General features: G+C 40.9%; 4 protein-coding genes and 1 long non-coding RNA gene across 5 annotated transcripts in view; 3 read left to right on the forward strand and 2 right to left on the reverse strand.

The window, feature by feature from the left end:
* LOC309720906 (protein TANC1-like) overlaps positions 1-7,468 on the forward strand; it is a 45,316-nt gene extending 37,848 nt beyond the window's left edge. Inside the window, exons 4-6 of the mRNA XM_082558151.1 lie at positions 2,982-3,167; positions 3,802-3,880; positions 6,305-7,468. Of these exons, the coding sequence (XP_082414277.1) occupies positions 2,982-3,167; positions 3,802-3,880; positions 6,305-6,423 (384 nt within the window). The 3' untranslated portion in view covers positions 6,424-7,468. The remainder of the gene's footprint in view (positions 1-2,981; positions 3,168-3,801; positions 3,881-6,304) is intronic.
* Positions 7,469-8,776: 1,308 nt separating this feature from the next.
* On the forward strand, positions 8,777-11,881 carry LOC309720727 (tonsoku-like protein; the record flags this gene model as incomplete). Its single annotated transcript, XM_082557863.1, has 8 exons — positions 8,777-8,856; positions 8,990-9,146; positions 9,795-10,089; positions 10,347-10,457; positions 10,556-10,731; positions 10,816-10,889; positions 11,013-11,146; positions 11,577-11,881. 8 exons carry the CDS (start codon positions 8,777-8,779, stop codon positions 11,771-11,773), a joined length of 1,224 nt encoding a protein of 407 aa, XP_082413989.1. The 3' UTR covers positions 11,774-11,881.
* Positions 11,882-12,986: 1,105 nt separating this feature from the next.
* LOC309720916 lies at positions 12,987-15,131 on the reverse strand. Its single transcript, XR_014280600.1, has 2 exons — positions 14,088-15,131; positions 12,987-13,251 (listed from the first exon to the last, which is right to left on the reverse strand). It is a non-coding gene; the product is annotated as an uncharacterized lncRNA (long non-coding RNA).
* A 737-nt stretch (positions 15,132-15,868) lies between these two features.
* LOC309720912 (uncharacterized protein) lies at positions 15,869-21,547 on the forward strand. The gene is made up of 12 exons (XM_082558159.1): positions 15,869-15,883; positions 17,858-17,935; positions 18,245-18,286; positions 18,366-18,439; positions 18,802-18,843; positions 19,110-19,315; positions 19,395-19,491; positions 19,592-19,754; positions 19,895-19,998; positions 20,094-20,238; positions 20,703-20,825; positions 21,219-21,547. The coding sequence occupies exons 5-11, from the start codon at positions 18,830-18,832 to the stop codon at positions 20,778-20,780; spliced, it is 807 nt and encodes a 268-aa protein (XP_082414285.1). The 5' UTR covers positions 15,869-15,883; positions 17,858-17,935; positions 18,245-18,286; positions 18,366-18,439; positions 18,802-18,829; the 3' UTR covers positions 20,781-20,825; positions 21,219-21,547.
* A 105-nt stretch (positions 21,548-21,652) lies between these two features.
* On the reverse strand, positions 21,653-26,768 carry LOC309720900 (uncharacterized protein). The gene is made up of 8 exons (XM_082558136.1): positions 26,745-26,768; positions 26,451-26,495; positions 23,388-24,052; positions 23,248-23,293; positions 22,929-23,020; positions 22,630-22,740; positions 22,204-22,492; positions 21,653-22,116 (listed from the first exon to the last, which is right to left on the reverse strand). The coding sequence occupies exons 2-8, from the start codon at positions 26,463-26,465 to the stop codon at positions 21,901-21,903; spliced, it is 1,434 nt and encodes a 477-aa protein (XP_082414262.1). The 5' UTR covers positions 26,466-26,495; positions 26,745-26,768; the 3' UTR covers positions 21,653-21,900.
* Between the last annotated feature and the right edge of the window lie 685 nt (positions 26,769-27,453).

A 27,453-nucleotide genomic window follows, 5' to 3' on the forward strand; every position in this document is an offset into this window, starting at 1 on the left:
CCCCAACAATCCCCTCTGAGCAAGCACTAGGCGACAGTGGGGAGGAAAAACTGCCTTTAAACGGGCAGAAACCTCCGGCAGAACCAGGCTCAGGAGGGGGCAGTCAACTGCCGGGACTGGTTGGGGGGGTGAACAGAGGTGGAGCAAGACGAGGCTACATCAGTTGAAGAAGCAGTATTGTCCCTCTACCGGAAAAAGCTGAAGAATCTTTTCTTCTTTTTCATGGACTTTTCCACGAGCGCCTTTTTGTCCAGGATGAGGGTTCTCAACTCATCGATGGTTTCTGTGTTTTGCCTCTCTAGTTTCTTGCATGTTTGTTCCACCTGTTCTAATGTTGCTTGTGTTTCTTCAAGCTTTTCTTTGAGGTCTTTGGATGTTGCCTCCTGTGTCAGCTTTGCCTTCTGCAGGTCTGCATTTCTCACTTGATCTTCTTTGTGCAGGCCTTCTAGCTGCTCATTTCTTTTCTGGATATCGCGGAGCGTACACTGCAGGTCCTCATGCGTTTTGTCTTGTTTTTGCTTTTGGGCCTGCATTTCTGTGTTTTCCCGCTTCAAGTTGTTGAATTCCAACAATATCCCCTTAATGAGCTCTGAGTTGTTTTTGGCCATGTGATCAATCTTTTTCTGCATGTGTGAGCATCGTTTTTCTAGTGTTTCCTTTTCTCCCTCCAGCTCACTTGTTTTGACCTTCAGTTCATCACAGAATCCTTGCAACTTTTGATTTTTACTCTCAAAGTCCTTGATAATGCACTTTTCTTCTGGCAGTCTTTCTTTCTGTTGCTCTCTCTCTTGAAGGAGGTCTTTATTTTGGACCAATGTTTGTTCCAACTCTGCCTTCACCATTCTGTACTTTTCCTGCATGCCTTGGAGCTCGCGCTGCAGGTCTTTTTGCTTTGTGTCCTGTTGTTCCTTCTGTTGGAGGACTTCTTTATTTTTTTCTTCAGCTTCATCAAGCTTTCTTTGGAGCAGGTGATTCATTTGGTCCATGTATTGCAGATCCCACTCCATTTGATCAATCGTCGCTTTCCTGCCTTGAAGCTGCTCGGACATTTCTTTAACTTCAGCGCTCTTTTTCTTGTTTTCTTTGATGAGGGATACAATCTGCTCTCTGGCTTGAGCAAACTTGATCCCCCAGCCCTCATTAATAATGTTGATGTCGGGCTGGCGCTGTAGTGTTTCTTCCAGGTGTTTGTTTTGTGCTTCCATCTGTAAGCACTTCTTCTCCAGGTGACGTTTTTCTTCTTCAATTTGTCGAATTTTGTTCTGGAGATGGTTGTTTTCATTCCTACTCTCCTGTAATGCCCTTTGGATGGATAAGAGGCCATTTGGAGAAATTGGCCGGCCACGCGTGGAAGGAGAGGCGGCGAAATCTTTTTGTCTCGGTTGCCGTAATCTTGGATACATGTTGGCGTTTGTATCCGATGACTCTGAGAGGTTTCCAAATTTTTCTGTAGTCAACGTTTGAAGGCTGCAAACACAAAGGCTGCGAAGAAACGAACTGAAAATTGCTGTTTCTCACCCCTATTTATAGAAAAACTTCAAAGGATCCTTGTGACATCCTTGTGACATCCTTGTGACATCATCACTCCTAAGCCAATCAGATTGTCACATGACATTTTGGAATGTGGAATGGGGATATGTTTTTTTTTAAACAGTTTTCAAATGTAACTTAATATTTAAGTGTTTCTTACTTGACCCGCTTAGTCGATTAAAAAGTTAATTGCCACGAACACCCCTAATGTTATATAACAGACCACAGAAAAAAGACAGGTTTTTTTCTACGTGACAGAGCTATAATAAATGTTTTGTTTTTTTAATTATCCTACTTTTTCTAAAAGGGAACATTATTTAAAGAATATGTATTTAATTAAAAACTCTGTATTCATCTAAAGGGTATACCAAGAAGGGTGAGCTTCCTGCTTGAAAAGGAAATGACCAAAATAAATGTATTTCTCTGCAATTACAAACTCTGTGTAAACAGTCTTGGTGTCAAAATAAAGCTAACACTGGTGAGATGTCATCAGAGCTGTAAATATTACTGCAGATGTTACTATGTCAAAGTTACTGTGACTCAAACATAGAAAAAATGATTTTTTATTTCCCTCACCTAATTTTTAAAAGTATTTTATAGCATATAACACGTTTGAAAATATGCTTTGGTTCACATTTAACTCCAGAAAATCATAAATCAAAATAGGGATATTACCTGTCCACAGATTCATGGTGCAGTAACTGCTCTTTTAACTGTCTGGTGTCTTTGCTTTGTTTGGTGTTTGTAGACATGGTTTACATGAGTTTTTAGCTGAGATTCAGAGGTTTCTGTGGACACTACTCATGTCAGCACTTATATTTCTGACCTCGTGTTATAATCGATTAAACGTGGTCTCCTCTCTTTTGCCCCCATTTCTCTGGGCATGTGTGCTTAACTAGTTAAAATAACAAACATCTGTCTCCTATTTTTGTGTCACAAAAATTATTAATTATTATTAATGATTAAAGACTTATTAATTTGTGCAGTTTTCTTGTTTTGTGTGGTTGTTGTTTTTTGTCAAGTGGAGATGAATATCTTTAAGTTGATTTGTTCACATTTGCACATCTTTCTGTTTTAAGAGAAATATGTGTTTTGAGTTTGTATATGCATATAAATAAATCATATAAATCAATGCATATAAATCAACCATTTCCTTTTTCAGTGTTTTCGTGTGGTGCATTTTTCTCTGTTTTAACAAAAGGAGAACAAAGGACTTTTAAGTCGACCTAAGATGATTTGTTTCAATTTTTACATGGTCTTATTGAGGTAATGCAAATTGAAACATTCATTCTTTTTTTGGTAATGTACTGGAAAAGCTTGATAATGGACTTTGAAAGTGCGTAAAAATTACTTAAATTTGAAAAATGCGTCTGAACCATGCATACGGTATATTTACCTCACAGGTTTTTGCTGTTTCTGTTTATTAAAACCAAGAATCTTCTTTTTGCCAGGTTGATCATGTAGATAAGAGTGGCCAGTGTGCTCTGGTCCATGCTGCCCTACGAGGACACCTTGAGATTATCCAGTACCTGCTGGAGCTAGAATGGAGTGCTGAGGGGCAGCAGCAGGACTGCTCTCTGAAGAGCAAAGCTCTGCAGCAGGCTTTGATTGCAGCCTCGAGCATGGGGCACACACAGGTCTGACTGACACACATGCATGTATTTTACCAGATCCATAGACATAAATGCCCTTTTTTTTGTACTGTTTCTCGCTACAAAAGAAAGAAAACATGGATGTACAAAAAACATACTTTAAGCCACACAGGATCCTGGTTTTTCCAGTTTTAATAGTGAGACAAGACCTTTTCTTTCTTGCATGGTTTCACAACAGCCTTCACAAAGAATTTCTGATTTATTTTTTTTTAAAGATCAGAAGGAACTATAGATATATAAAATAAAAATGAGCACACAGCGTTCTCTGTGAATATGACTCAAAGCCAGAAGTACTGTTCAGAATTGCATGTAGATTCACAATCGATAACAGTGCAGCGCCTTCAGCTGCCCCGGTGAGACGTAGACTCAAGGTTTAGTTTGGCTCCCTCGTTAGCTGGAATTGGCTCCCAAGGCCTGGATTAGAATAACATAACTGGGCCAAGTGAAGTCAACCTGCATGCAGAAAAGACCCTTTTAAAGTTCAACTATTTGAATGCGCGTTTTTGTTAATGTTTTTTAAGATTAGCATTTTGTATACTGTAACCTCTCAAAGGTTTATTTGATTTTTTTTTTTTCTGCTGAAACAGCATGTCATTAATCTAAGTTTCTTTTTTGGCAGGTTGTGAGAGGCTTGCTGGCGTTGAATAATGAGCACGCTGTGCAAATTGATAGTCATGACACACTGTGGGGAGAGACAGGTATGTTCTCATCAATCTTTTTGCATTACACGGCTCTTTTGTACTATCACCAGCTGTTTTTGCATTCTGAACCACACTGCTGTAATTGAATGCTGCAGTGGAAAGTCCTGTATCTGTGCTCTCCACAGTAATGCTCTCTGTTTGATGCAGAGGTCGCTCAACCCAAATGTGGGTGCATTTTAATGGCTGTTGTAAGTCCTCCTGTGCTGTACTTTCTGGTAAAAGCATTACTTACTCTTGTCGTGTAGCTTTCTGCTTGGAATTCAGTCCACACAGTATTTTCCTTTTTTTTTAGAAAAACTGTCCCACTGAATTTTAGGAACAGTATTGCCTCGGTGCTTTATGTTAAAACAACAGCGTCGACTCCACAGTTGGTTTTATACGCTGCAAGTCCCACTCAGATTTAGAATGAGTAGTAGTTCCTGTTTTGTTTTTCCTGAAAGGATTATTTTGGACTTTTTAAAAGTTTGTCCTTCCCTCTGTGGGACAGTTTGTTTTCATTTGAAAGTGATTGAGGAGTCAAAGCAAAAAGCCATGTGGTGCTGCAGGAAACGGCATGAAGTCGGAAAAGCAGAAGGTGGCTGTCAGATTTAAGACGGGTTACTTGAAGGTTGTCTGACAGAAATGATACAGCAGACTGCAAGGCTGCATTGGCCGGGAAGCGTTCATGCATCATCATTTTTAGCCATTAAAGCATTACTACTTTGTCTTTAATGCAGTATTTTAACGGTAACTCATTACTTTTGCTGAACTCAGTAATCGCATTAGAGTGAGTACTTAATCATGTTATTACTTGTGTTCCACGAGTCTTCAATCTGAATAATGGCAGGGAAAAAAATCATTAAACATACAATTTCATCACGTGCACAGCATGGTAAATGACCTGTATTTATATAGCGCTTTACTAGTCCTTAAGGACCCCAAAGCGCTTTACATATCCAGTCATCCACACATTCACACACTGGTGATGGCAAGCTACATTGTAGCCACAGCCACCCTGGGGCGCACTGACAGAGGCACTGACAGCAACCACCTGACGCCATTTTTAAAATACGAGACGAAACAGATTGTCTTCAGTTTTTAAGTGTTTGACGTTTTTCGAATGTCTATAATCTGTGATGGAGAAAGGGAAAAATTTTATGTACTACATAAGATTTCTATTTTATGTCACAGTGCAGAGATCCAGATGTTCAATACAGATGGTTAAAAAGCACAGCTATGCTTTATTTTTCATTGATCCTAGTAATACTTGTGATGCATTATGTAAGAATGAGACACATGTGGTGTTAGAGCTTCAATATTCCTCACAATCATTAGTGCAGGTTGTGTTAAAACATTGGCCACATTTTTGTCATCATCATTATGAACATCTGCCCTGAGAGTCAAGTGTCCAGATAGCATTAGACAACAGTATTAGTTGTCGCTGCAGTCATAGTAGAATATGTATAAAGAAGAATTCTCTTTGTGTGTCTCTCAACTCTAACCCAGCAGGATTTAGCATTCAAAGTTGGCTGCTTTAAGAATGTAGGTCAGCTTCTTAGTGGAGAGGTTGTCCAAAGTGTGGCTAACTGCTGCTTGTTCTCTGTTAAATGACTGCTTCAGATGATTTTGCAGTGCTGGCCTGGGACAAAGATCTTTCCCTCTGAAATATAGATTAGATCTGCTTGGAGCAAAGTAAAATCCAATAGTACACGTGGCTTTCCAGTATTTGACTTTCAGCTCTTTTTAACAAAGTGGATGTTTAATCATTGCTATCACCTCACCTCTTCCTTCTAAAGTAATAACATAGTGGGTCACAGGTGGCAGTAGTCAGAGCTGTGGCTCCGCTGACCTGAAACACAGTGAGTCTTAACCCCTTGACATGACCTTGAATTAACATATTTTTGCACCCACCTGGCACTCATTAAAACTGTGATCCTGGCTCATCTGTATTCAAGGGGATTAAATCAGTAAACAACAGTAAACACAGTTATGACCACAATGTAGATTTGTCTGCACTCAGTCATGCTTGGGGGGGGAAAAATGAATAAAAAAAGCTGGAATTTTGCTGCAGACATAAATTGAATATTTAGTGGTGGAGTGGCTGCACTGTCTAGAAATGACTAGATACAAACACCAGAAATTATTAGCGATGAAGCAATATTTGAAATCCCTTTGCTGCTATTCAGCTGCAGGTTTATTAATCCAATTGTGCTGTGATGCAGAGAAGATGGAAAGCGAAAAAGAAAATTCAGAAATATCCCCTTGAAAACCAGCCTTTTGTCGTTGCCTCAGAAACGCTCCTCTCATAACGATGTGTGAAATGTTATAGCGTGTTTAAAATTCATCGGAGTATTACATCTCACTGCAAATAGACCTGCTGTCTCTTGTGTTTAAATAGAAGAAGATTTGATTGTACATCTGTGCAAACTCTATCTTTTAAAGTGTTAGTGACGTCACACCTATGCGCCACTGCCCTCTGTGGAGAATGGGAGAAATGTGCTTGCACCTCAACCTATGGACTCAGACGGACATTCAATCATCATCTTCCTCACTCAAGGTAACCTTATGGCTTGTAGGAACACTGCACGTGTATGATAAGACTGTAGCCGTTCAACCGGCCCTCGTAAGGTTGCTGAAGACAGTGAACACCGTGGAATTCTCAGTATCACTGTGGCCCTGGGTTTTTCCACTGTCCTGCTAAGTGCTTATGTAATTGTAACCAACATAGGAGAGAGACGTAACATCGTGGAAGAGACATAAAGTGAGTAAAAACGATCTAAATGCATTTAGAATATATTTAGAACTACAAATTACACTTTTCTTAGCAATTATTGTTTTTTATGTCAAGCTTCAAGCTAGCTTCTTTATTGGGGCTTGGGACCAGCAAAAGTGACCCGAAATTTGGTCTTTAAGTCTGGTCATTAGCGTGTCTGGACCCAAACTACACTGCAGGTCCCAAAGTCAAATGATCACTGAGAGTTAAAAATCTGTCTGAAGTTAGAAGTTAGCAGAGAGTTAGCTCACTAGTTTCCGTCTAAATATAATATACCAGGTTCTGACTGAGGGATTTCTAAAACAAATTAAAAGGCACAGCTCTGCTATCACTTCTGACATACATGAAGACAGGAAAGTAAGCAGCAGTGATGTTTGTAGGGTTACTGAAGTTTGGCTAGCTGGTATATAGTGATGTGCTATGTGACTAGCGAAACAGCTATGTTAGCATAACATTAACACAGTGATGAAGGGGAACTTTTTTCCACTGGATAAGAGTTAAGGTGAGGGTTCCCGATGGTTAGGGACAAATGCAGTGGCATGGCAGGATGCTGTAAACGGACCAAACTTCAGTCAAGAGAACAACTGAGATAATCCATCCACATACAGGTTAGTCATTAATGTGCTGCTGCATTGCCTGGGCTGTAGTTACATGGTAAGGTTTTAAAAACTGAGCTTTAAAATGAATAGTTGTAATAAAAACTGAGAGAGGCCGACAGTGATCGCTTACTTTTTGTAAGGGGCTTGTTGAGATTAAATAGAACAAGTTACAAAGCATTAAAACATGTTAAAAACACAACAGCCTTATTAAACGCAGAGTAGTTTGGGCCCAGAAGTAGGATTGATCACGTCATCACTTAAAGACCGGATAGACACATGGTGGAGTTACTTTGTTGTGTTTGTGTGTGTTTTTAAGTAGTTTTAAACTTTGTGATCCACAACAGGTAACAGTAAAAGATGAACATTTTTAAGCATAATGCTGTTACCAAACTACATTAATGGCCCAAAAACAGACCATAGAAAAAACCGTGGCTATGTGAAAAAAAATGATGACAACTAGTCCTAATTCAGGCTAATTGTTTTTTTGTTTTTTTGTTTTGTTTTTTTCCGACATCCCTCCACACACACAGGCTGTGCTGGCTCACAGAAAGAGTGGGTCATCAACATTATCAGGCAGCTGGTGTTCATAGCAAGCCTCACCAGACAGCTTCAGTCCATATCGGATGTACAGGATGGAGTTAAGGCTCTGCAAGGACATCTGATTTGTAAGTTTGCTTTTTACCACACTCATCTGGGCCAAGAGTAGAGGAAACTGCCTTATCTTCTGCAGCTGGAATTCAAAACAAGTATTTGAACTCGGACACGGCCTGCAGATTAGACTGGGTTTGTTTGGTTTTTCTTTTTTGTGCTTTTCCCACTTTTCTAGCTTGTTGTGCCCTTTTTCTTTCAGGATCTGCAGTTTCCTCCCTGTCCAGTAGAGGCCTCTCTCAGAGAAAGAACAGCTTGGGGATGCAGATGATGACGATTGGAGATCAGACACACCGCCCCCACCTCTCCTTATCCATGCTTAGGTCAGAAGTGGAATGCTCTTTTGCTGTTTGTTAGTTACGGATGGAGTAACACTAACTAAGGAAATACACACAACACAGTGATTGTGAATAAGTCACTCCAAGTGTGAAAAGGTGATAGTCAGAGTGAGACTACACATGAATTATTCAGGAAATGCACACTCAGTGAGAGAATAACTATAATTCAGTGTCACTAGGGGATATAACTTGAAGATGATGTGTCTTCATTTCTGATTCATTTTGAACAGTGATGAATGTGGAAGTAAATGAGCGCGAGCTGATCAAAACGGGCGAGCTGTTTTTACATATTTCTGCAGCCTGGATGCCATGGGCTTTGTCCACGAGTAAAAGATGACATCGCCCATTTCGGATCTTATATATAGTTATACCTTGGTGTTTTGTAGCATCACCTGACAAACTTTTACTTTCCTGATGTTTAGACTTTCTGATCCCTCCACAGACTCTGCTTTGTCTTTCTACAAAGAGTTGACGACATTAAATACAGATGTTTTAACAGTGCTTGAATGTTTTATTTTGTTTACTCTAGCCTCCAACTCAAACTTTGGTTGCTCCTATGCCCACGTCACTTCCTCCACCAATCAGAATGAGGGTCCGGGTTCAGGAAGACGTCTTCCTGATCCCAGTTCCACAAAGGTCGGTGAAAAGTTTTAAGTTTGAGCAGTACATAAAAATAAATCCCAATCTGATTGGTATAGTGTTTTTTTTGTTGTTGTTTTGTTTTGTTTTTAATTTCTGTTTAATCGCCGGTCATTGCTCTGCATCCCAGTGAGGCCAACTCCTGCTCTGTGTCGTGGCTGTGTGAGCAGGCAGCTCAGCGTTACTACCAGAAATGTGGCCTCCTGCCTCGTCTCTCTCTGCAGAAAGAAGGCGCTCTGCTCTCCCCGCAGGACCAGCTACTGGCCGTCCTGCACACAAATGAAGAGGTGAGGTTGGATTTAAAAAAAAAAAACCCCCACAGTGACAAGAGGACAGCTATGACTGTGAAACAGCTTGCATGTCAGCCAGTGAGCATACTCCTTTTCTTAGGCAAAGTATGGCCCAAATTCATAAAATAGACTTTCTCATAGACACAGAGGTCTTTTCATTAAATCACTGATAGAAGGAATTGAGGTTCTAGGTCCTTCCACAATGACTTCATCTTTCTTACCCAGATGAGGCGTGCAGGTTTTAGACTGTATGATTCTGGTAAGAAGGTGAAGGGCTGATTATGTTAACAAGCTGCCTGAGAAACTACAATCTGAGAAACTGTAAAGATTAGAACCATTTCTATTACCAGACTGGATGCTGACTTGCTTTTGGAGCCAGCTTCCAGAAGACACTGAAGGAATCACAGTTTTTGGGATTGAATCCTTGGCTTCACTTTCCCGCACCAGTGCAGGATAACTGATGGGTTTGTGTTGTGGGTTCTGGCTGACGTTTGCTCGTGGGGATCTCCCTCCTCTCCCTGAGCGATACAAGAAGGCCTGTCAAAGTCTAGCAGTGGGTGAGCAACACAGAGGAAATGCATTATAAAACGGACACATGTGCATTCTTGTATTCTGTTATGAAGTACCATCTCTTTCTACCTGTAGATGAGAACAAGCGTGTCTCCCGGCTATGTGAGGTTCGGGACCGGGGTTCCTCCGTGTCAGGACTCCAAATGTCTCGGTTTGGCCGCCTCTTCCCTCAGCCCGCTCCTCCGTGCCCTAAAACTTCAGGCCAGCCTCACGGAGCTGCGAATTTCTGGAAACCGTATGTCTGACGACCTTCTCCCTGAGCTGATTGCCACAACGCTCACCATGCCTCGTCTGCAGCTGCTGGACATTTCTGCCAACTGCATTACAGGGGACAGCCTGGAGAAGGCTGTAAATGCTTTAAAGGGACAGAGTGCACCTGCATTCCCGGTAAGGGCCTCAGCTAGCCAATAGTGGCAGCTCCAGGTTTACCATCTAACCTGTATTTAAGTACCTCTGGTCTTAATAACTACCTTAGATCTTAATAACAAGCTAACCTGATTCATATCAATGATATCTGTCAGAGAGAATTGGCTCTCGTGATCATTTGCTTTTTCTGCTCGTTTCCACTCAAAGTGCCTGGAGGAGCTGGACCTCAGTATGAACCCACTGGGGGACGGCGTGTCTGAGTCTCTGTCCTGTCTGCTGTCCTGCTGCCCTGTGCTAGCCAAGCGGTCTCTGCAGGTCTCACTGCTCATTTCCTTCAGCAGCATCGACTGCTGCTAGCCAGCGCGCTCACAGGTGACTCTCTAACAAGCAGCTGACTGAAGCCTTAAGCTTCACTGAACTCCCACCCATAAGCAAAACTGCAACTAACTTTACATCTTCTGAACGTTCAGGCACAGGCCATTTGAAAGCAGTGTGCCTGTCCCTCAATCCCCTGGGCTCCACCGACTTTGAGCTGGTGTTAAAGACTCTGCCCCTCCACTGCCTCCCACACGTGGACCTGTCAGCTGTCTGCAGAGGGCCTGCTGATTACCCGGCACTGGAACACCTCGCCAAAGTCCTGTCACAGGTGTGCACGCAAAAATCATGCAATGTCATTTATTGTCGAAAGATATAATTGTGCAATCAGGTTAAGACTTTTGTGTTTTTGCAGGACGAGTGCTCTCTGACCCACCTCAGCCTGGCTGCAAATGGGCTGACAGACAGCAGTGTAGCTACCTTGGCGAGGTGTGTGTGTGTGTGAGGGCGTCATTTCTACGGCTCAGTTATTACTCATGTTAGTGGGGCTTTGCCTTTGTTTAAATTGTCACTCTTTACTGGCCTGTTGGACTTTTTCTTATTATTTCACAGGTGCCTCTCGTCGTGTCCCACACTGGTGAGTCTGAATCTGTCAGGAAATCCGTCTGTTACATCAGTGGGACTTCACAACATCCTGGCGTTTGTCAGAGAGGCCCGTCGACCACTGACACTTCTAAACCTCGAAGGTATGTCTGAACTTGGAGATACTCCATGGAGTTCCTTTTTTTTTCTAAAGCTATTCTTAGATTCACCGTTTCACACTAATTCACAATTTGGATTTCTTTGATGTTTTTATCACCTGTGCAAAGTTGTACTTGGCAACAGTTTGTTTCTTGCTATCAGTGCGTTTCCTTTTGACGCATTTCTAAGTTTGAACATTTAGTATGTATGCACAGAGGTGTTACATGATGATTACACACACAGACATTACAATATAGAAGTGTGGTTTAAAGATAAAAAAAAAAGATTAGCTGTGAATTAATTTTCCATTTTATGGAGCAGAAAACATTGCTGAATGCTAGCTAACAGGCTACATTTGGATGTCAAATATTTATAGGGGGGAAAATGGAAATTATGGATATGAAATAAAATGTTTCTTTGTTGCTTAACCTGCAGGTTGTCAGGTCTCTGGCCCCTGGGAGAGTCAAGACCTGGACAGTTTGTCAGAGCTGGTCCAGGATATCCGTCTTTGCTCTCAGACCCTCAACAAGCTGGACCGACAGACCTTGAAGCAGAGCTGGGACAGGACTCAGTCACACGGACACTTTCTCGACCGAAACTCCAAGTGCCTCCTCTCTGCCACCTCTACTTGAGGGTGGCAGGTGTGTTCATAATAAATAATTAATAATGAATTATTAATTTCCTAATAATTCATAATAAAAGTGGTCATTTTTATGAACATTTTCTTTAATGAGGCTACACCAAAAAGAAACAAGATAAAAACAAAATAAAGTGACATGGCGTCCACCGACAGTCTGTGGATAGCTTGTGTTTTATGCATTTTTGTCTGCCTTATTTATACATGTAAAGCTCTGTATCTGTATAAAGAGTTTGTGTTAGTGTGTGAGAGGTTTTGTGTCACAATGGTCCTGTTAACTCCAAAAGTACACGGACTGTCGACATCATTCTTTCACTGTAACAATCAGCAGGCTTTAATAAAAAAGGAAAAAAAAAATCAAGGCGGTTTTCAGGTCTCTAAAGAAAAATACATCTAGGAGATATGAGGAGTTGAAAACGCCTCTGTTACAGAATTTCAGCTGTCATTTTCACTCAAGTCTCCATAGACTTTGAATGTGGACATTTTTTAACTGTGTTGCTTCGAGGCCATTTGCGAGAAAACGGCAACTCCTACAATAATGACAGTGCCATTTTGTTAAAGGCAAGAAAAATACCTACATTTTGATGTATAATTTGTGTTAATGAAGGCAAAATTGAGCGTTTGTTCGGACATGAAGAAGAGATTGAGAAAGCGACAATGCATGGTGTGTTTGGCGTCCATAGCAACCATAACAACCAATATTGATTGATGGAAGAGATTTTGAGACAGGGGTAAAAAAAAAAAAAAAAAAAGGCAGAGAGAGCCCATTCTGTAGGCTCACCTGTAGGCTTCTAGCAAGCGTAGCAAGTGAATTTCAGAGCCAGGGATTTTTTTTTTTTTTTTTTTTTTTTTGTGTCCCCAACATATGGTCCGCATGGGATTCAAACCACTGCCCTCTGTCCTCGATCCCTGCCATGGGGCCTGTCACGTTCCCATGAGCCACTTGGGCGGCCCGGAATGACAGGGCAAAAGTGCTATATTTAAAGTGCACACCTGCGCAGCCGCACCCCAATTTTCGGCTCTTTTTCATTAGCTGGACACCAGGCCTTATCTAGTCAGCCGTTCCAACCACATCCCTGCCAATGTGTGCCTACGTCAAGCCGCATACAAGTGTAACGCTCACAATTTTCTGCTATCACAACGGTGTGTTCACACCGAACACACCGTTGTGTGCCAACATTTGCTGTGTAGTAGAACTGAGACATTAGTCATTATAAACATTTATTTGAAATAATATTAAAAGTCTCAAACAGAAAAACATTAAACATAAATATATAAAATATAAGAATTTACAGAGAGACAGGAATAAAAAGGACCAGCTGCTCTCCAGAGCAGGAACAAGGCTGAGGAGGAAATGCTCCATTGGAGACTGGTGTGGCCTCTTCAGGGACTCCAGGATGGCCAGCTCCACCGCCGATGGACCGTCCTGGGACCCGTCCCTCATCTGCCTCGGAGCCGTCCTCCTCTGTGGGCCTGTAAAACAGCACAAAACACAAAGAAATGAGAAGGCTGCTACTAGATTTTAATTTCAACATTGAAAAAAAAAAAAAAACAATAACAGGATATAATCAGATTGGTTGTAGATATTTAGTAAAGGTGATCACAAGGGAATCCCACCGACTAAAAAGGTATCAGTGCTTGCTGTACATATCTGTGGGTGCAGCAGCAGGAGCTCAGGGACTGGGGATGCTCTGCTGCAGAATCAGTTGGTTCTATCAATACAGTATTAAATGTTAACAGGTTGGATATAATAATCGTAGAGTAGACAGTGGTCCCTCATTTATTGCAGGGGTTCTCAGAATAACTAGCCCCTGGTCACAGTTCTCACAATTGATTCTCAAAGTGCAAACCTTTGTAGATTGCAAAACGTAAAAGTATTATTATGCCGCGGTTTGTCTTCATCTGCCCGCCACTTTCGTGCGCCTTTTTCCCTCACGGTGCAGGTGTCTATTTCCGAATGAGGCTCATAGTTATGGGTGTTTTTGTGCTGTTTTTTCTATTGGACGCGATGGTTATCAAAACCAAACGTGATAAATTTGGCAAGCGCAGGAGATTTGTCAATCAGGCTGCAGAATGCAATGCTGTACTGTGCAATAAAAAATCAGCGAAAAAGCAAAGCAGTGACGGATGAACAGCGGGACCACTGTGTGCTGTTTATTAATAAACAATAAAATATATTCCTAAATGACAACATGCCTAAAAGCAGAACGGTATTTGTACGTCAGTGGGAAAATAGCGGTGGCTTGCTAGCTTTTGTGCGGCTTCCCCGGGTCAGTGAAAACTTTCAAAAGAGAAATGAATGAACTTACCAGGTTGCCCGATCTCTTCACATATCTTCCTCCAAGCTCGGTCCTTTTTATTCCTGTCTCGGTACTGAAAGCAGCTGGTGTTGTACAGCTCCGAGTTGTTTGCTACCGCATTGATTAGCCTTCCCCTCCATTGAAGTATGAAAGGCTTTGGCTGGATCTGCCCCTTTGACCTAGGTAACAGCCACGTCACCAGGCTCCTGATTGGTTGTCGCGGCGCGATTTGACGCTGGAGTTCAGATTTTTCCAACTCGAGCGGTAGACGCGAAACGCGCGTATGCACAAAATGCAACACAAAAACTCACGCGCGTGGTTTTATTCGCGAGTCAAACGCGCCAGACGCGCTACACTGACGCGCGTTTCACGCGTTTTGGCGTTTTCGCGACGCAAATCTGCTTCCGAATTTTCGCGGGACCCGCAATCGCGCGTCATCGCGCCTTTCCATTGACTTTACATGTAAACCTGACGCTCTATTCGCGTCCATCGCGTTCGGTGTGAACACACCAGAACAAGCGTCATGTTAACAAATAATACCCGTACAGTAACGTTTATGCGTGTTGTAGCTGTTAGCTAAAAACGCTAATTTAGCGTAGATTGCCCTGGGTTCAGCGTTGACAAACAAATATGAAAGACAGCTTTCAATAGAATCCCAAAGTTGTCATCTTGTAGCCCTCCGGAGTCCTCCACACTTGCAGAGGCCCCTACAGTAGGAAAACGTGCAAAAGAATGTCAAAACCATTGCCATTTGGGTTTACTTATGTCTCACACAGCATCCCAAGTCTTTAGCTTACTTAAAACCCTTAGCTACAGTGTATATTTAGTCCAACACTCATCAGTGTCTGGATCATTACTGATCACTTCGGTGTGATATGATATATAACTTTTCTGTTACATAGTGTATGATTAAATACACAGTACTCTTAACATACTCCTCAATTCTTGTGTTTGACAGGCAGACAGTTCAGAAATTGTCAGGTCAGCAAGACACCTGCTAAATTTACTAACTTCTACCACTGTTCGGCCCAGTGTTCAGACTCACCAAAAGCCTCCCAGGTTTTGTGAAGCTAGACACAAACAACACATGCACAGATTACCAAATGACTTTTGAATCATTTGACATGTGTTTTATTGTTGTACTATATTAATTAGTTAGCATAAAATTATGTGATGCATCTTCTGAATATTGTGTCATTCTAGCAGACAGGAAACGAGTCAGGAGAGAGGGAGAGATGGCTGACCAAGTGTCCACACAGAAATGACTAGGTTCCTTGTTGTATTTGTTCCTTTGTCAGACTTGTTGTTCCTTATACTTACTCATTTAAGTTCTCAATACCCATAACTTGTTCAGATGTACAATTGTATTATTTTATATCAACTTATAACATGTCTTCACAGGTCTTTTCCTGCTCTTTATGGAAACAAAGCAAAGCGCCGGTGCTTTCGAGGGCCTGCCAACCAATTCACACCAGTTAAAGAGATACAACTTAATTTTTATCTCTTACCCAAGCTTGTTCAGTCTACTCCAAAAGGCAGTGAAGAATTTGTCCATCTGCAAGCTGGTTTGGGACGTAGGTCTACACTGATACCTGACAGCTACAGTCATGATGAGGTAAGGTACTGCTCCACATTGACAGGAAAATATATTTGTTGTAAGTTAACGATCAACAAGTGTTTTTCTTTATTCAGAGTCAATTAATTTGGTGGCCGATGGTTTATTTCAAAGGTATGTTCAAGACTCAAAGATCTGTATCCAAAACTGGAAAGTGTTTCTGGGGGCTGGCTGATTTACAAAGGAGCAGGTAGAAAAAACCTCTTAATGGCCATTCCAACTTTTGAATTGATAGTTATAGAAGAATTTTGATGATATCATGACCATGAATGCACTGCAATGTGTACTGCCACATTTTGAATAGTACTGAGTCACTCACTTTTCTCGACAGGTGGATGGGGTTCTCGGAAACTACACTGAACAAAAATATAAACGCAACACCTTTGTTACTGCTCCCATTCCCCATGGGATGGACGTAGAGACCTAAAATTCATTCCAGATACACAATATAACCATCCCTCCCAAACAGTGGTCACAAATCAGTCCAAATGTGTGGTAGTGGGCACATCTGCTATATTGAGATAATCCATCCCACCTCACAGGTGTGCCACATCAGGATGCTGATCTGACATCATGAGTAGTGCACAGGTGTACCTCAGACTGCCCACAACAAAAGGCCACCCTGGAATGTGCAGTTTTTTGCGCTATTGGGGGTCTGGGGTCCCAGAACCGGTCAGTATCTGGTGTGACCACCATTTGCCTCATGCAGTGCAACACATCGTCGCATGGAGTCTATCAGATTGTCAATTGTGGCCTGTGGAATGTTGGTCCACTCCACTTCAATGGCTGTGCGAGGTTGTTGGATATTCGTGGGAACTGGTACACGCTGTCGTATACGCCGGTCAAGCACATCCCGAACATGCTCAATGGGTGACATGTCCGGTGAGTATGCTGGCCATGCAAGAACTGGGACATTCTCAGCTGCCATCTGCCCTGAACAATGTGAACCATGATTCATCCGTGAAGCGCACACCTCTCCAACGTGCCAGACGCCATCGAATGTGAGCATTTGCCCACACAAGTCTGTTACGGCGACGAGCTGGAGTCAGGTCAAGACCCCGATGAGGACGACGGGCATGCAGTTGAGCGTCCCTGAGACGGTTTCTGACAGTTTGTGCAGAAATCGTTTGGTTGTGCAAACCAATTGTTCCAGCAGCTGTCTGGGTGGCTGGTCTCAGACGATCTTGGAGGTGAACCTGCTGGATGTGGAGGTCCTGGGCTGGTGTGGTTACACGAGGTCTGCGGTTGTGAGGCCGGTTGGATGTGCTGCCATATTCTCTGAAACGCCTGTGGAAACGGCTTATGGTTGAGAAATGAACATTCAATGCACGGGCGACAGATTTGGTTGAAATTCCTGCTGTCAGCATGCCAATTGCACGCTCCCTCATTGCTTGTGGCATCTGTGGCATTTTGCTGTGAGACAAAACTGCACATTCCAGGGTGGCCTTTTGTTGTGGGCAGTCTGAGGTACACCTGTGCACTACTCATGATGTCAGATCAGCATCCTGATGTGGCACACCTGTGAGGTGGGATGGATTATCTCAATATAGCAGATGTGCCCACTACCACACATTTGGACTGATTTGTGACCACTGTTTGGGAGGGATGGTTATATTGTGTATCTGGAATGAATTTTAGGTCTCTATGTCCATCCCATGGGGAATGGGAGCAAAAACAAAAGTGTTGCGTTTATATTTTTGTTGAGTGTAAATATGGTGCCTCCTGAGGACAGTGGATATACTGGGTCACTGCTAAAAAATGCAAGTACTGGGGGAAAGACCGTCCTTTACATTGCTCCAATCCAGGAAGAGCTAGACACTCAGCCGCTGCCTCCTGACTCTAGCTCCTTCTCCAATATGCCAAAAGCGATGTGCCACTCATGTCAAACCAGCTACCCACTTCAACTCTTAGCACTGCATGTTGAAACATGTCAGCCTTCAGATACTAATGCACAGGAGGTGTGTACAGTCCCGTTGCATGGATGAGTCTGGGAGATCACATTACACGTAGCTTTGTCCTATAAAACTACGTAATGACTGAAACGTGTTTTGAAAATGTTTTTATCAGTCAGGAGCTTCATGTTCAATGTTGTGGATGTCACTACACTTGCTTGTGTTTCTGTAGGTAATTTATTAAGTTTGTACTTGCGATTCTCCTTTATCAGACTTGTAATGAAGACATAGAGGACGCACCACATCCCATACCACATACAGAAGACGATCAACTTAACTCACATCTAAAGGTGAAGTTTTGTACCCCTTTAACCTTTATCTATTTGACTGTGCATGACAAAGACAGGAACATAAATATGATGCCTTACATTGAATGGGGAGAAAGTTGAGTTTGATTAAAGTGTCCTACAATAGCCAAGTTGAAGAGGTTCATTATTAGAGGTTGGATTTATTCCTTATATTTAAAGTGGGTAGCCCATGTAAGCTGTATTTGTAATGAAAGTTGACAGATAAGCAACAATCAGATGTATGGAATCACATCACAATTCCATTCTTTTAAAGTTGCTGGTTTTTTCCCCTTTCTTTGCTTGTCTTGACAGGATGTGGAGGAAGATGTCATTATTTTGTCCTCAACTGCAAAGGTAATGTTGAGTGCAACGTGTTTAATGTCTGTCTTTGAGGCATTATTGATTCTATCGTTGATATTGTTTCCTGTTACAGATTGTGTGCCCTGTCTGCGGTGAGACATTTCCTCAGAATGAGGTGGAGGCACATGCAAGCGAGTGTTGTGAGAGGTAATGCAGTCTTTTAATATGGCTTCCAACGTATGTTTGAGAATTTCCCTACAAGCCTTTTGCTTTCCACCTATTAATTTATATTTTGATAGACAGCATTTTATGCTTTGTTAGTGATTGTGCCATGTATGTTATACTTTGGTTTTGATCCTTATAATTTATTTTTTTTTTGCATTAGGTTTTGTCATTCTTGCCATAACATTTTTAATTGTTTAAGTCTTACAGAAGTTATTACAACACGGTTGAAGAAGTTCTCTTTTAAGTTTTTAAGTTGTAAAGGTATTGTTTTATTTGTTGCTTTTGTACAGTACATGTTTGAGGTCAAGTGATGTTGTTTTTACTCTGGCATTTTTTCATTACAGCAATGCAAACCTACCTTCACAACAAAGGATGGGCATTTCTAGGTTTGTACACATCAGTAGTCTTTCTTCAATGCTCTGTACAGTGGTTTTCAAACAATTTCTGCCAAGTACCCTTTGTGTAAAGGAATCCAGCTACCTAAAGGCTTAGCCTGTCCACTGCATTTTCTTCTTCTGTTAGGTCAAAGTCACATACTGCTAGTGGTGACACAATTCAGTTTGAAAACCTAAAAGACATTAACGAATACACATGAATACACACAACATGGTTTCCAGTATCATGTTTGTAATTGCGAGTTTTTCTCCATTAGCCTGGATGAAATCCTGCAGGCCATAAGTACTGCTGTGAATACAGAGGAAGAATTCCGTATCACTGTCTCAAGATCCAATATGGTGGAGTGGGGACTTGCACAGTGGAAGAGGCAAAAAAAGGCATTGCCTACAAATCAGCTGAGGGTCACATTCATCGGAGAGGCAGGAATTGATACAGGGGCATTACGGAAAGAATTCCTCACAGGTACTTGTATTTAAAATGTGATCTAAATTGATAGGAGTGAAAATGGCTACTTAACCGGACTAACTATTTGTGTTAAAAGAAATGGTTGCAGGCTTGGAGCAACGGCTATTTGAGGGTGACCAGACTGGGAAGGCTCCCAAATATTCATTGCTGGATCTCAATCTAGGAAACTTCCGGTAGGCCTTTCTCACATGCATTGGGGTCCGCAGTTGTGTGTACACACACACGCATTGGAAATAACCTGATTGATGTTATTTATCTCTTCTCCTCTCACAGTAGTGCTGGTGAAATTTGGGCAGTTAGTCTGGCGCAAGGTGGGCCACCACCCTGCTGCCTCAAAGACTGGTGTTACCAGTACTTGTGTAGTGGAGAGCTGCAGATTGAGAACATTAGGAAAGAGGATGTCTGTGATGATCATTACACTTCTGTTATCTCCCAGGTATGAAGTCTTAAAGGTTTCACTGCTCTACAGTGTTTTGAATTACATGTTTAGCACAGATTTTACCATCCCTTATGTTATTTGCAAATTATAGGACTCTGGAATTGGTCATGTTAATGTGTATGTTTGTGTCCTTTAAGGTTGATTCGGCAACAGAAGATAAAATGACAGAACTCACTGATGAAATTTTCAGTTGTGGCTATCATGGACCTGTTAATGTCGAAAAGAAAGAAGAAATTGTTCGGTAAAACTGTTTTACTGTTTCCCCCCCAAAAAAAGTTTTTTTTTTTATTTTTTCATTTAGCAGCATGCGACTTTTTCTTCCTTTCTGCATTTCAGTGCTGTTGTTCTTCACGCCACACTTCGGTTGGTGCCTCTCCTCTCCCAGCTACGTGATGGGCTCAACCTTTATGGCCTTACTGATCTACTGAAGCAGTACCAAAACATGTGCCAATCGCTGTTTGTCCCAGGGGTGGAAGTTAAGGTGAGTAAATGTTGACTTTAGTAGGGATAACACTTGTAATTGTGAATAGCAGTTCAAAGTGCTCTTTATCTTTACTTTACAGTATATACTTCAAGTCCTATAGTAGAAAATGTAATTAATGGTGGCACTGGAAAAAGAATATTCAAAATTGTCTTAAGTTGCTTAATATTCCTGAACCGTTTAGAGCAAACACAAGGCATCAGGAGCAATGAAAAAATCCCTTTTAACAAGGAGTATTTACATGTAACCTACAGAGTTATAAAGAGACTTGATCTATACAAAGTTATAAGATTAAATGAGAAGAACTAGCAAGCAGCATGAGACAGACGTTTAAGTCCCTGTCTTTATGTGTGACAAAAGAATACAATTACTTAGAATAAAGACAAAATAATCGGTCCTTGATCTCAATTACAATTAAGTCTTGATTCAGATAAAGTCACAATTTTCTTTGTCTTTCTTACCAGGCTGATGCTGACTTTTTTTTGCAACATGCCATCCTGAGTTCAGCGAGAAGGGCTCCAACAAAGAACAGGTGGAAATGAGGATTATGAACCATCTACAGGACTTCTTGCAAGCGCTGGAATCACGTAAGTGCACATGTAGTTTACTGTCAATGTATTTTGTCTTTCTGTGTTAAACTTGGAATCATGATTTTATGTAAGGAATGGCTAAACTTTTAGAGAACGGCCAGTCTTGGTTTTCATGGAGTTTACTGCTTTAGTGTTTTTGGATCTTTTTGTCCGACGTTTCTGGAGTACACTTCAGAAAACGTTTTACAAAAAGATATTAAAAAACAAAAGCAGCAAAATGTGTGAAAACAATTCTTATTCTGTAAACCTTTGGCCACAGCTGTAGATTACACTATGAGTGCTTGTTCACTCTTTGTCAGTAATTAAGTTTTTAAGTTGTGTTTGTGAAGTTACAGGTAAACAGTATCTAATATTTTATCTAAATGACTGCTTTGTCTTTTTTTAAAAAAGGTGAAGAGCCTGAGACCAGTGACTGTCCAGTCATCCTTTCCCCAAGTTCATTCTTGCAGTGGCTCACAGGACAAGGCCACATTCCTGTCCTGCCAGATGAGAAGATGAACTTCAAAGTCTCTGTGCAGTTCAACCACTCATGCCATATTCAGTATGGCGCTCATGAAGTTTGCTACCCAACCGTTACAGCATGTAGTAATACAGTCAAGCTACCTGTTCAGCATATGCAAACTTATGAAGAGTTCAAGCATGTGATGACAAACGCGTTCCACTATGGTCAGGCATTTCTTCATATTTAGGAGCATAATCAGCCAGCCAGACATCTTGATTGTTCCATGAAATGTTAGTAAAACAAAGAAATCGACATGTGTTGCTTGATGTTTTTTTTATTATTGTTTTACAGTTTAAGCATTCTGTTTATTGCCATTGAAATTATTATAAAAAAAAGTTTTTGTCAATATAGTCCTTGCTGATCTCATTCCCTCCTCCATTTGACTGTGTCAGCTTGTGAGTATCTATTTGGGTTCATGACAGAAAGTAAGAAAAAGAAAATTACCATTAAAACAAGGAGAGGTTCTTATTCTTCTTAGAAAAAGGGATTATTTAAAAGAAAAACTATCACTAGCAGTTTGTAAAATAACATGTTCTTATAATTTTACTCTGATGGGCCAAGCTGCAACTTTCATGGATGGTGATGTAGGTGAAGAGCATGTGAGAGTGTGGTCAGGTAAATGTCTCTTCCAAAACTACATGAAGGCACAAGAGGATCTATGGAAAGGCGTAGAGATTCAATATCTTCAGCATTCAGTGGACATTCCATTTCTGGCACCAAAACACCTGGGTTGTTATGATGGGATAGCCCTGCACTCTCCCAATCAATGCTCTCAATTTGGATTTCCTGAAATAAAGCAGCGCATATGTAAATGATTTTAAAAATCTACATATAGCACTCAATAAAACCAAAACATTGCCATTAATACTCAACTGCCAAATTTTCTTCATATCTCTGTGGCTCTCTGATGGGGTGCTGCAGCATCCCAAGTTCCCACAGCTGGTTTGGTGAAAGGCTATGCTCTGTCCTGATGGAATGATCATTCCAGCCAGCAGAAAACTTGGCCAAATCCCCCTTGAGTCTTGGGAGGAAGGTGTAATGGGCACAGAAGAGATGAAGACTATCTGAGATGTTAAGAAATCCATCTTCCTCCAAGCTGTGTAGTACATCATAATAAATGTGTGTCACCCCTGTCCAAACGTCCCTCCATAGGCGCTCAATTCTACATTTGAAAAAAAATACAGAAAAGGTCTGAAAGGTCAATCAAAAACTAACAAAGGACAGCCAAACAGCAATTCAGCTGGAGTCAATCATGATGAAATAACAATGTTATGCCATTTAAGATCTTACAAGCATTACCTCTGGTTGTGCACGCTTTTTCCACTTATGAAGCTTCCACATCCTGTGCCTCTCACAGTGAACATCATTTCAGCAATCTTGACATTTTCAACTCCTTGGTCAGCTCTCACTCTGTACCATATAAGATTTTAAAAATAAGTATTGAAACAACAAAATACACTAAAAAATTATTCAAATACATGATTGACACACTTGCAAATTTATATACAGCACTGAAATCCTGATCATTTCATGGTTAAACATGGCAAACACAAATCATGAGACAAACTCCAGAATAAATTTAACGAAGAATTACTCACTTGTAAGGCCATCCAAATCTTCTAACTCCGTCCAGAAAAAAATCAAGTGCAGTGCTGGCTGTGTTGTTACATGCAGCATTAAGGTACATAATCTAAACCGGGGGAAAATTGATTAACACCACCACATTAAAAATTCATACATATATACAAAATGTTTATAGGAGGACATGTGACAAGAGTGTGCAAACTGTCATAATACACAATATGATCAAAATATGTGAGCTGTATAATTACATAAGCGGAGAGAGAAAAGATAACAAGATGTGAGAAAGTCTTTGTGGATTTAATAATATGTGCTGTATTTGGGTACGCAACTTACCTTCCTAGAGTAGCCATCTATGCCGCCAAATATCACTATGTTGTATCTGGTGAAAAAAAGACAAGCAAAGCATAAAGCATCTGATGGATAAAATTATTCAGAATTATGTTAGTCATTTAATTTTCTATGCCAAAACAAACCTAATTAATTTATGATTGGTGTCAATGTGCTGTAGGAAATGTGGGCCTTGAACAGAGTACTTTCGCTGAACCACACAGCCCAAAGTTGACATTCTTGTTAAGATGCCCTCTGTATCAACTCTGTGCATTGATGCCTTTAGTCTGTTCCACTGTACACGGTGGCCCGCAGCTTGAAGGTAACCCTTGACAATCTGATTTCCAGCATGAGGTAGTCTGGATTTAATGTCTCTCACTTTGGCATCAAGAGCGTCATTAGATAGGGTAGAGTAAAGACTCCTAACTGACATGTTGTACTCCTGCATTCTCCTGTACATGGTACGTCTTGAGACACCAAGAAGGTCTGCTACACATGTGGCAGGTAGACCAAGCTGAAGAAGACTTTGGAGGTGATTCTCTGTGACCTGAAGCCTAAAACGCCCATAAGGACCAATAATCTGTACCACAGAGTTGAAGGGGGGAGGGTTGTTTCGCTGGTGTAACAAGCTGCTCAGTTCTTCTATAGCTTCGCAGACATCAGCAGGAAGGTCAGCATTCTCCAGTGCATTCATGAAAGTCCTCTCTTGGGTCACAATGTACTCCAGAAAATCAAGGTCAAGAGGGTCGTTGTTGAGGACATACTCCAGCCTTTGCCTAAATCTGGACAAGCACTCCTGCACGAATATATTCTGAAAAAGGAAATGCAATACAACGTCATTTAGTATTAAGATAACTGTTAATAATAAGTGTCACTTAAGGCCATTACAAACCATCAACGTTGCCTTCACATTTTAAATCCACAAGAATTTAACAATAATAAGCACAGTTTCATGGATTTCAAGCACTTTAATTAATTAATAGTGCTTTTCAGGAAACCTGCAACTTCCTCACACCTGAAACTAGCCTGTAAATTTTCCTTCATCCTACTGTAGGGGCCTCTGCAAGTGTGGAGGACTCCGGAGGGCTACAAGATGACAACTTTGGGATTCTATTGAAAGCTGTCTTTCATATTTGTTTGTCAACGCTGAACCCAGGGCAATCTACGCTAAATTAGCGTTTTTAGCTAACAGCTACAACACGCATAAACGTTACTGTACGGGTATTATTTGTTAACATGACGCTTGTTCTTATACATGTAATACATTTATTACCAACCTGAGCGTTTCTCAACTGGTCATTTGACATCACGAATGTCTTCAGGAGAATTACTCCAGCTCCAGCTCAAGATGTCGTAGATTGCCACTTGCGGTCCGCTAGTAAAACGAAGTTCGATTACTCTGCGCGCGATTACGCAAGAACCGGAACCGGATGTAAGTTCCAAAAAACTGAATTTTGGAACTGAAATTGAATTGTAGAACTGAAACTGAATGGTGAGAAGTGAAACTGAAATTATTCGAGAGCTGAATTTTTAAAGGATAAAATGCAGTTTCAAAGCAAACGAATTCATTTTCAAAATATAAAATTCAATTTCAATTTAGTGATGATCATTTTCAAACCATAAATTCAATTTCAAATTAGACTAATTCAAATTCAGTTTTCAAAAGTATTTATTCAAGTTATAATTCAGATTCAATCTGAGCAATTCAAATTCAAATTTAACTTATTCAATTTCAGTTTCTGATGGCACAGATTTCTGCCCATATGTAAGTCTGTTTACATTAGCATTCCTCACATATCAATGAGATGCTGTACAGTACAATCCTACTGACACAGCAGAGGGATAACGACGGCTATTCAACATCGTTACACGACACATTCGAGCTGCATGACGCAGACAAAGTGACTAAATCATCTTTTTGTGGTTTATTGTCTTTAAAGCAGCAGACAAAGCTGATGGCAGAAGATGTCAGAGAAGAACTTCAGGCCGTGGACTGAAAAGGTATTTTTTTCTTGTTATCAAAAGACATTTGGAGTGACAGCTTCTACAACTGGTTGTGCTAAAGTAAAGCTTACAGTCTAAGAAATCACAGTGTTGATATTCAGCACAAAGAGAAAAGCTCACTTGTTTGAAATTATTTACAATCATAGTTTTATAAATTCTGACTGTAAACATCTTTTACAGCTTTGATATTGTTTGACACTCGATATCAGGTGATAGGGTTTAATTTAAAGGTTTCTGTGTCCCAATGAGCCATTTACACTGACCAGTGTCAGTTTAACTGTAACACATTCATTCAGAGTTAGAAGCTCTACTTATGGAGAAACTTTCTAAGTCTAACAGGGGACAGGTACTCCTGCCCAAGTAACATGATATAACCCCACATACAGCCCAGCCATAAAATGAACCAAGTCATTTAATTCAAGACAGCATGGGACCAAATGCATGTAACCAGCCTGCACCCACCTGACATTTCTTCCTCCTGAATTAAATGAATAAATGAAGGTCATGCTAGGCGGTTGCTATGGTGGTTGCTGTGGACTTGGCTGGACCGCGTCCGATTCCTGTTATTAGCTGTCCGCCGTAGGAAGGCTGCGTTCCATTTACAAGTAGTGACAGTCTGTCGGAACTCGAACTCAAACCCCGCTTTCTTTAATTATAGGCCTTTTATAGCCGTTCATGACACGCACACACATAAAGCACGTTGCCTCACCATGAGAATGCAAGTTTACCTAACCTAACCTTAAAGTATCTGACATAGGATAGAAAAATGAAGCAACCAGAGATTTAATGATGAAGACTCTGGGTTCTGTAGTTCGCGTTTTACAGTCCTGAATGACTCTTTGCATATGATTTATTGAAGAGTAGTTTAGAATGCACTTTATATTTAGACTGTTGCTGTTTCATTTTTTTACATTGTTGCCGTGTTATGTCATGAATAAGGTTCACCTGCTGGGGGTTTGATGGATCAGCTGGACAATACAGTCAAAGACAGACTTCATTCATCATATGCAAGAATCCTAGTTGGATTTTTGTTGTCACTCATGTTTTTGAACCAAATATTGAAAACAATTCTAATTATTCAACACTAATTGTTTTATCCTATTGTAAAGTGTCCTTGGGTGACTTGAAAGGCGCTCATAAATAAAATTTATTATTATTATTATTATAATTCTGACAGACTGGATACCTGGTCAGGTCTACATTACCTTGTACTCAAGCATCCCAGGACAGAGCCCTGCCCCACCATGAGCCTGGGTGGATCCGTGGTTATTAATATAAAAGGACCAATACTGAATATGAATATTTCATGAAAATTGAATTATAATACGAATTAGTAATAAGGGTTTCTCTGCGCCCTTATCTACCCCATACTCAAAGAGCTGCGGGCAGAGAGGGTGACAGGAGAGGATGGCACTGAAGAGAAGATGCTCGGTTTCTGGAGTCTCCTGGTCCTGTCAGTAGGATGCATCTGCTGTGTCTTCTCGTGGATGCTCACCTACCTTGACTCGTTCCAGCCTGGTATGGATTCCCAACACTGCGGACAGTGGCCCACGTCAGAGACGTTTAATATTGATTACATATGTCTGAATTGCTAACCCTAACCCTAGCTCAACAGACCACAATGCCCTGGACTGTCAGTATTATTACATGCTGTGAACATCCTTGATCACAGTTTATGTTGTAAAAGAGAAGGAATATTGAAAAAAAGATCAACATTGTGATATTATTTCTTCCAAACTGACCAGAAACATGCTTGTCAGACTCTCACAGCAAAGGATCAGACTCACTGTGCATGACAGCTCAGGCCAATGATGTCTGTTAGATTGTCAGTTGTTTAGTGCTTCTGTACAGTTAGGGTCACGTCTCTATTTCAGAATAATTAATATGCGGAAAACACTAAAAGTTGATTGTCTTCCAATATTCTAGCATAATTAAAAAACTTTGACTTTGTAAGTACATATTATTAGTCCTAATGCCAGCATGATTCTTCATAACTCCTGCTTTGAAATACTGAACTTTAAAATTTACCTGATGAAAGATCATTTACAGTGGCACTCTGTCAGGATCATTCTGACTGTAAGATCACTGTATTAATCTGAATCCTTCTGAAATGTGCTGTGAATGAATGCTGATGCAACTCACTGTGGGAAAGCTGTTAATAAAATGAATCTCACATGCAACACATTCACAGAGGAAGAGGACACAAAG

The sequence above is a fragment of the Aulonocara stuartgranti genome (genome assembly GCF_965226115.1).
Source record: "Aulonocara stuartgranti genome assembly, chromosome: 13".
Lineage (NCBI taxonomy): Eukaryota > Metazoa > Chordata > Actinopteri > Cichliformes > Cichlidae > Aulonocara > Aulonocara stuartgranti.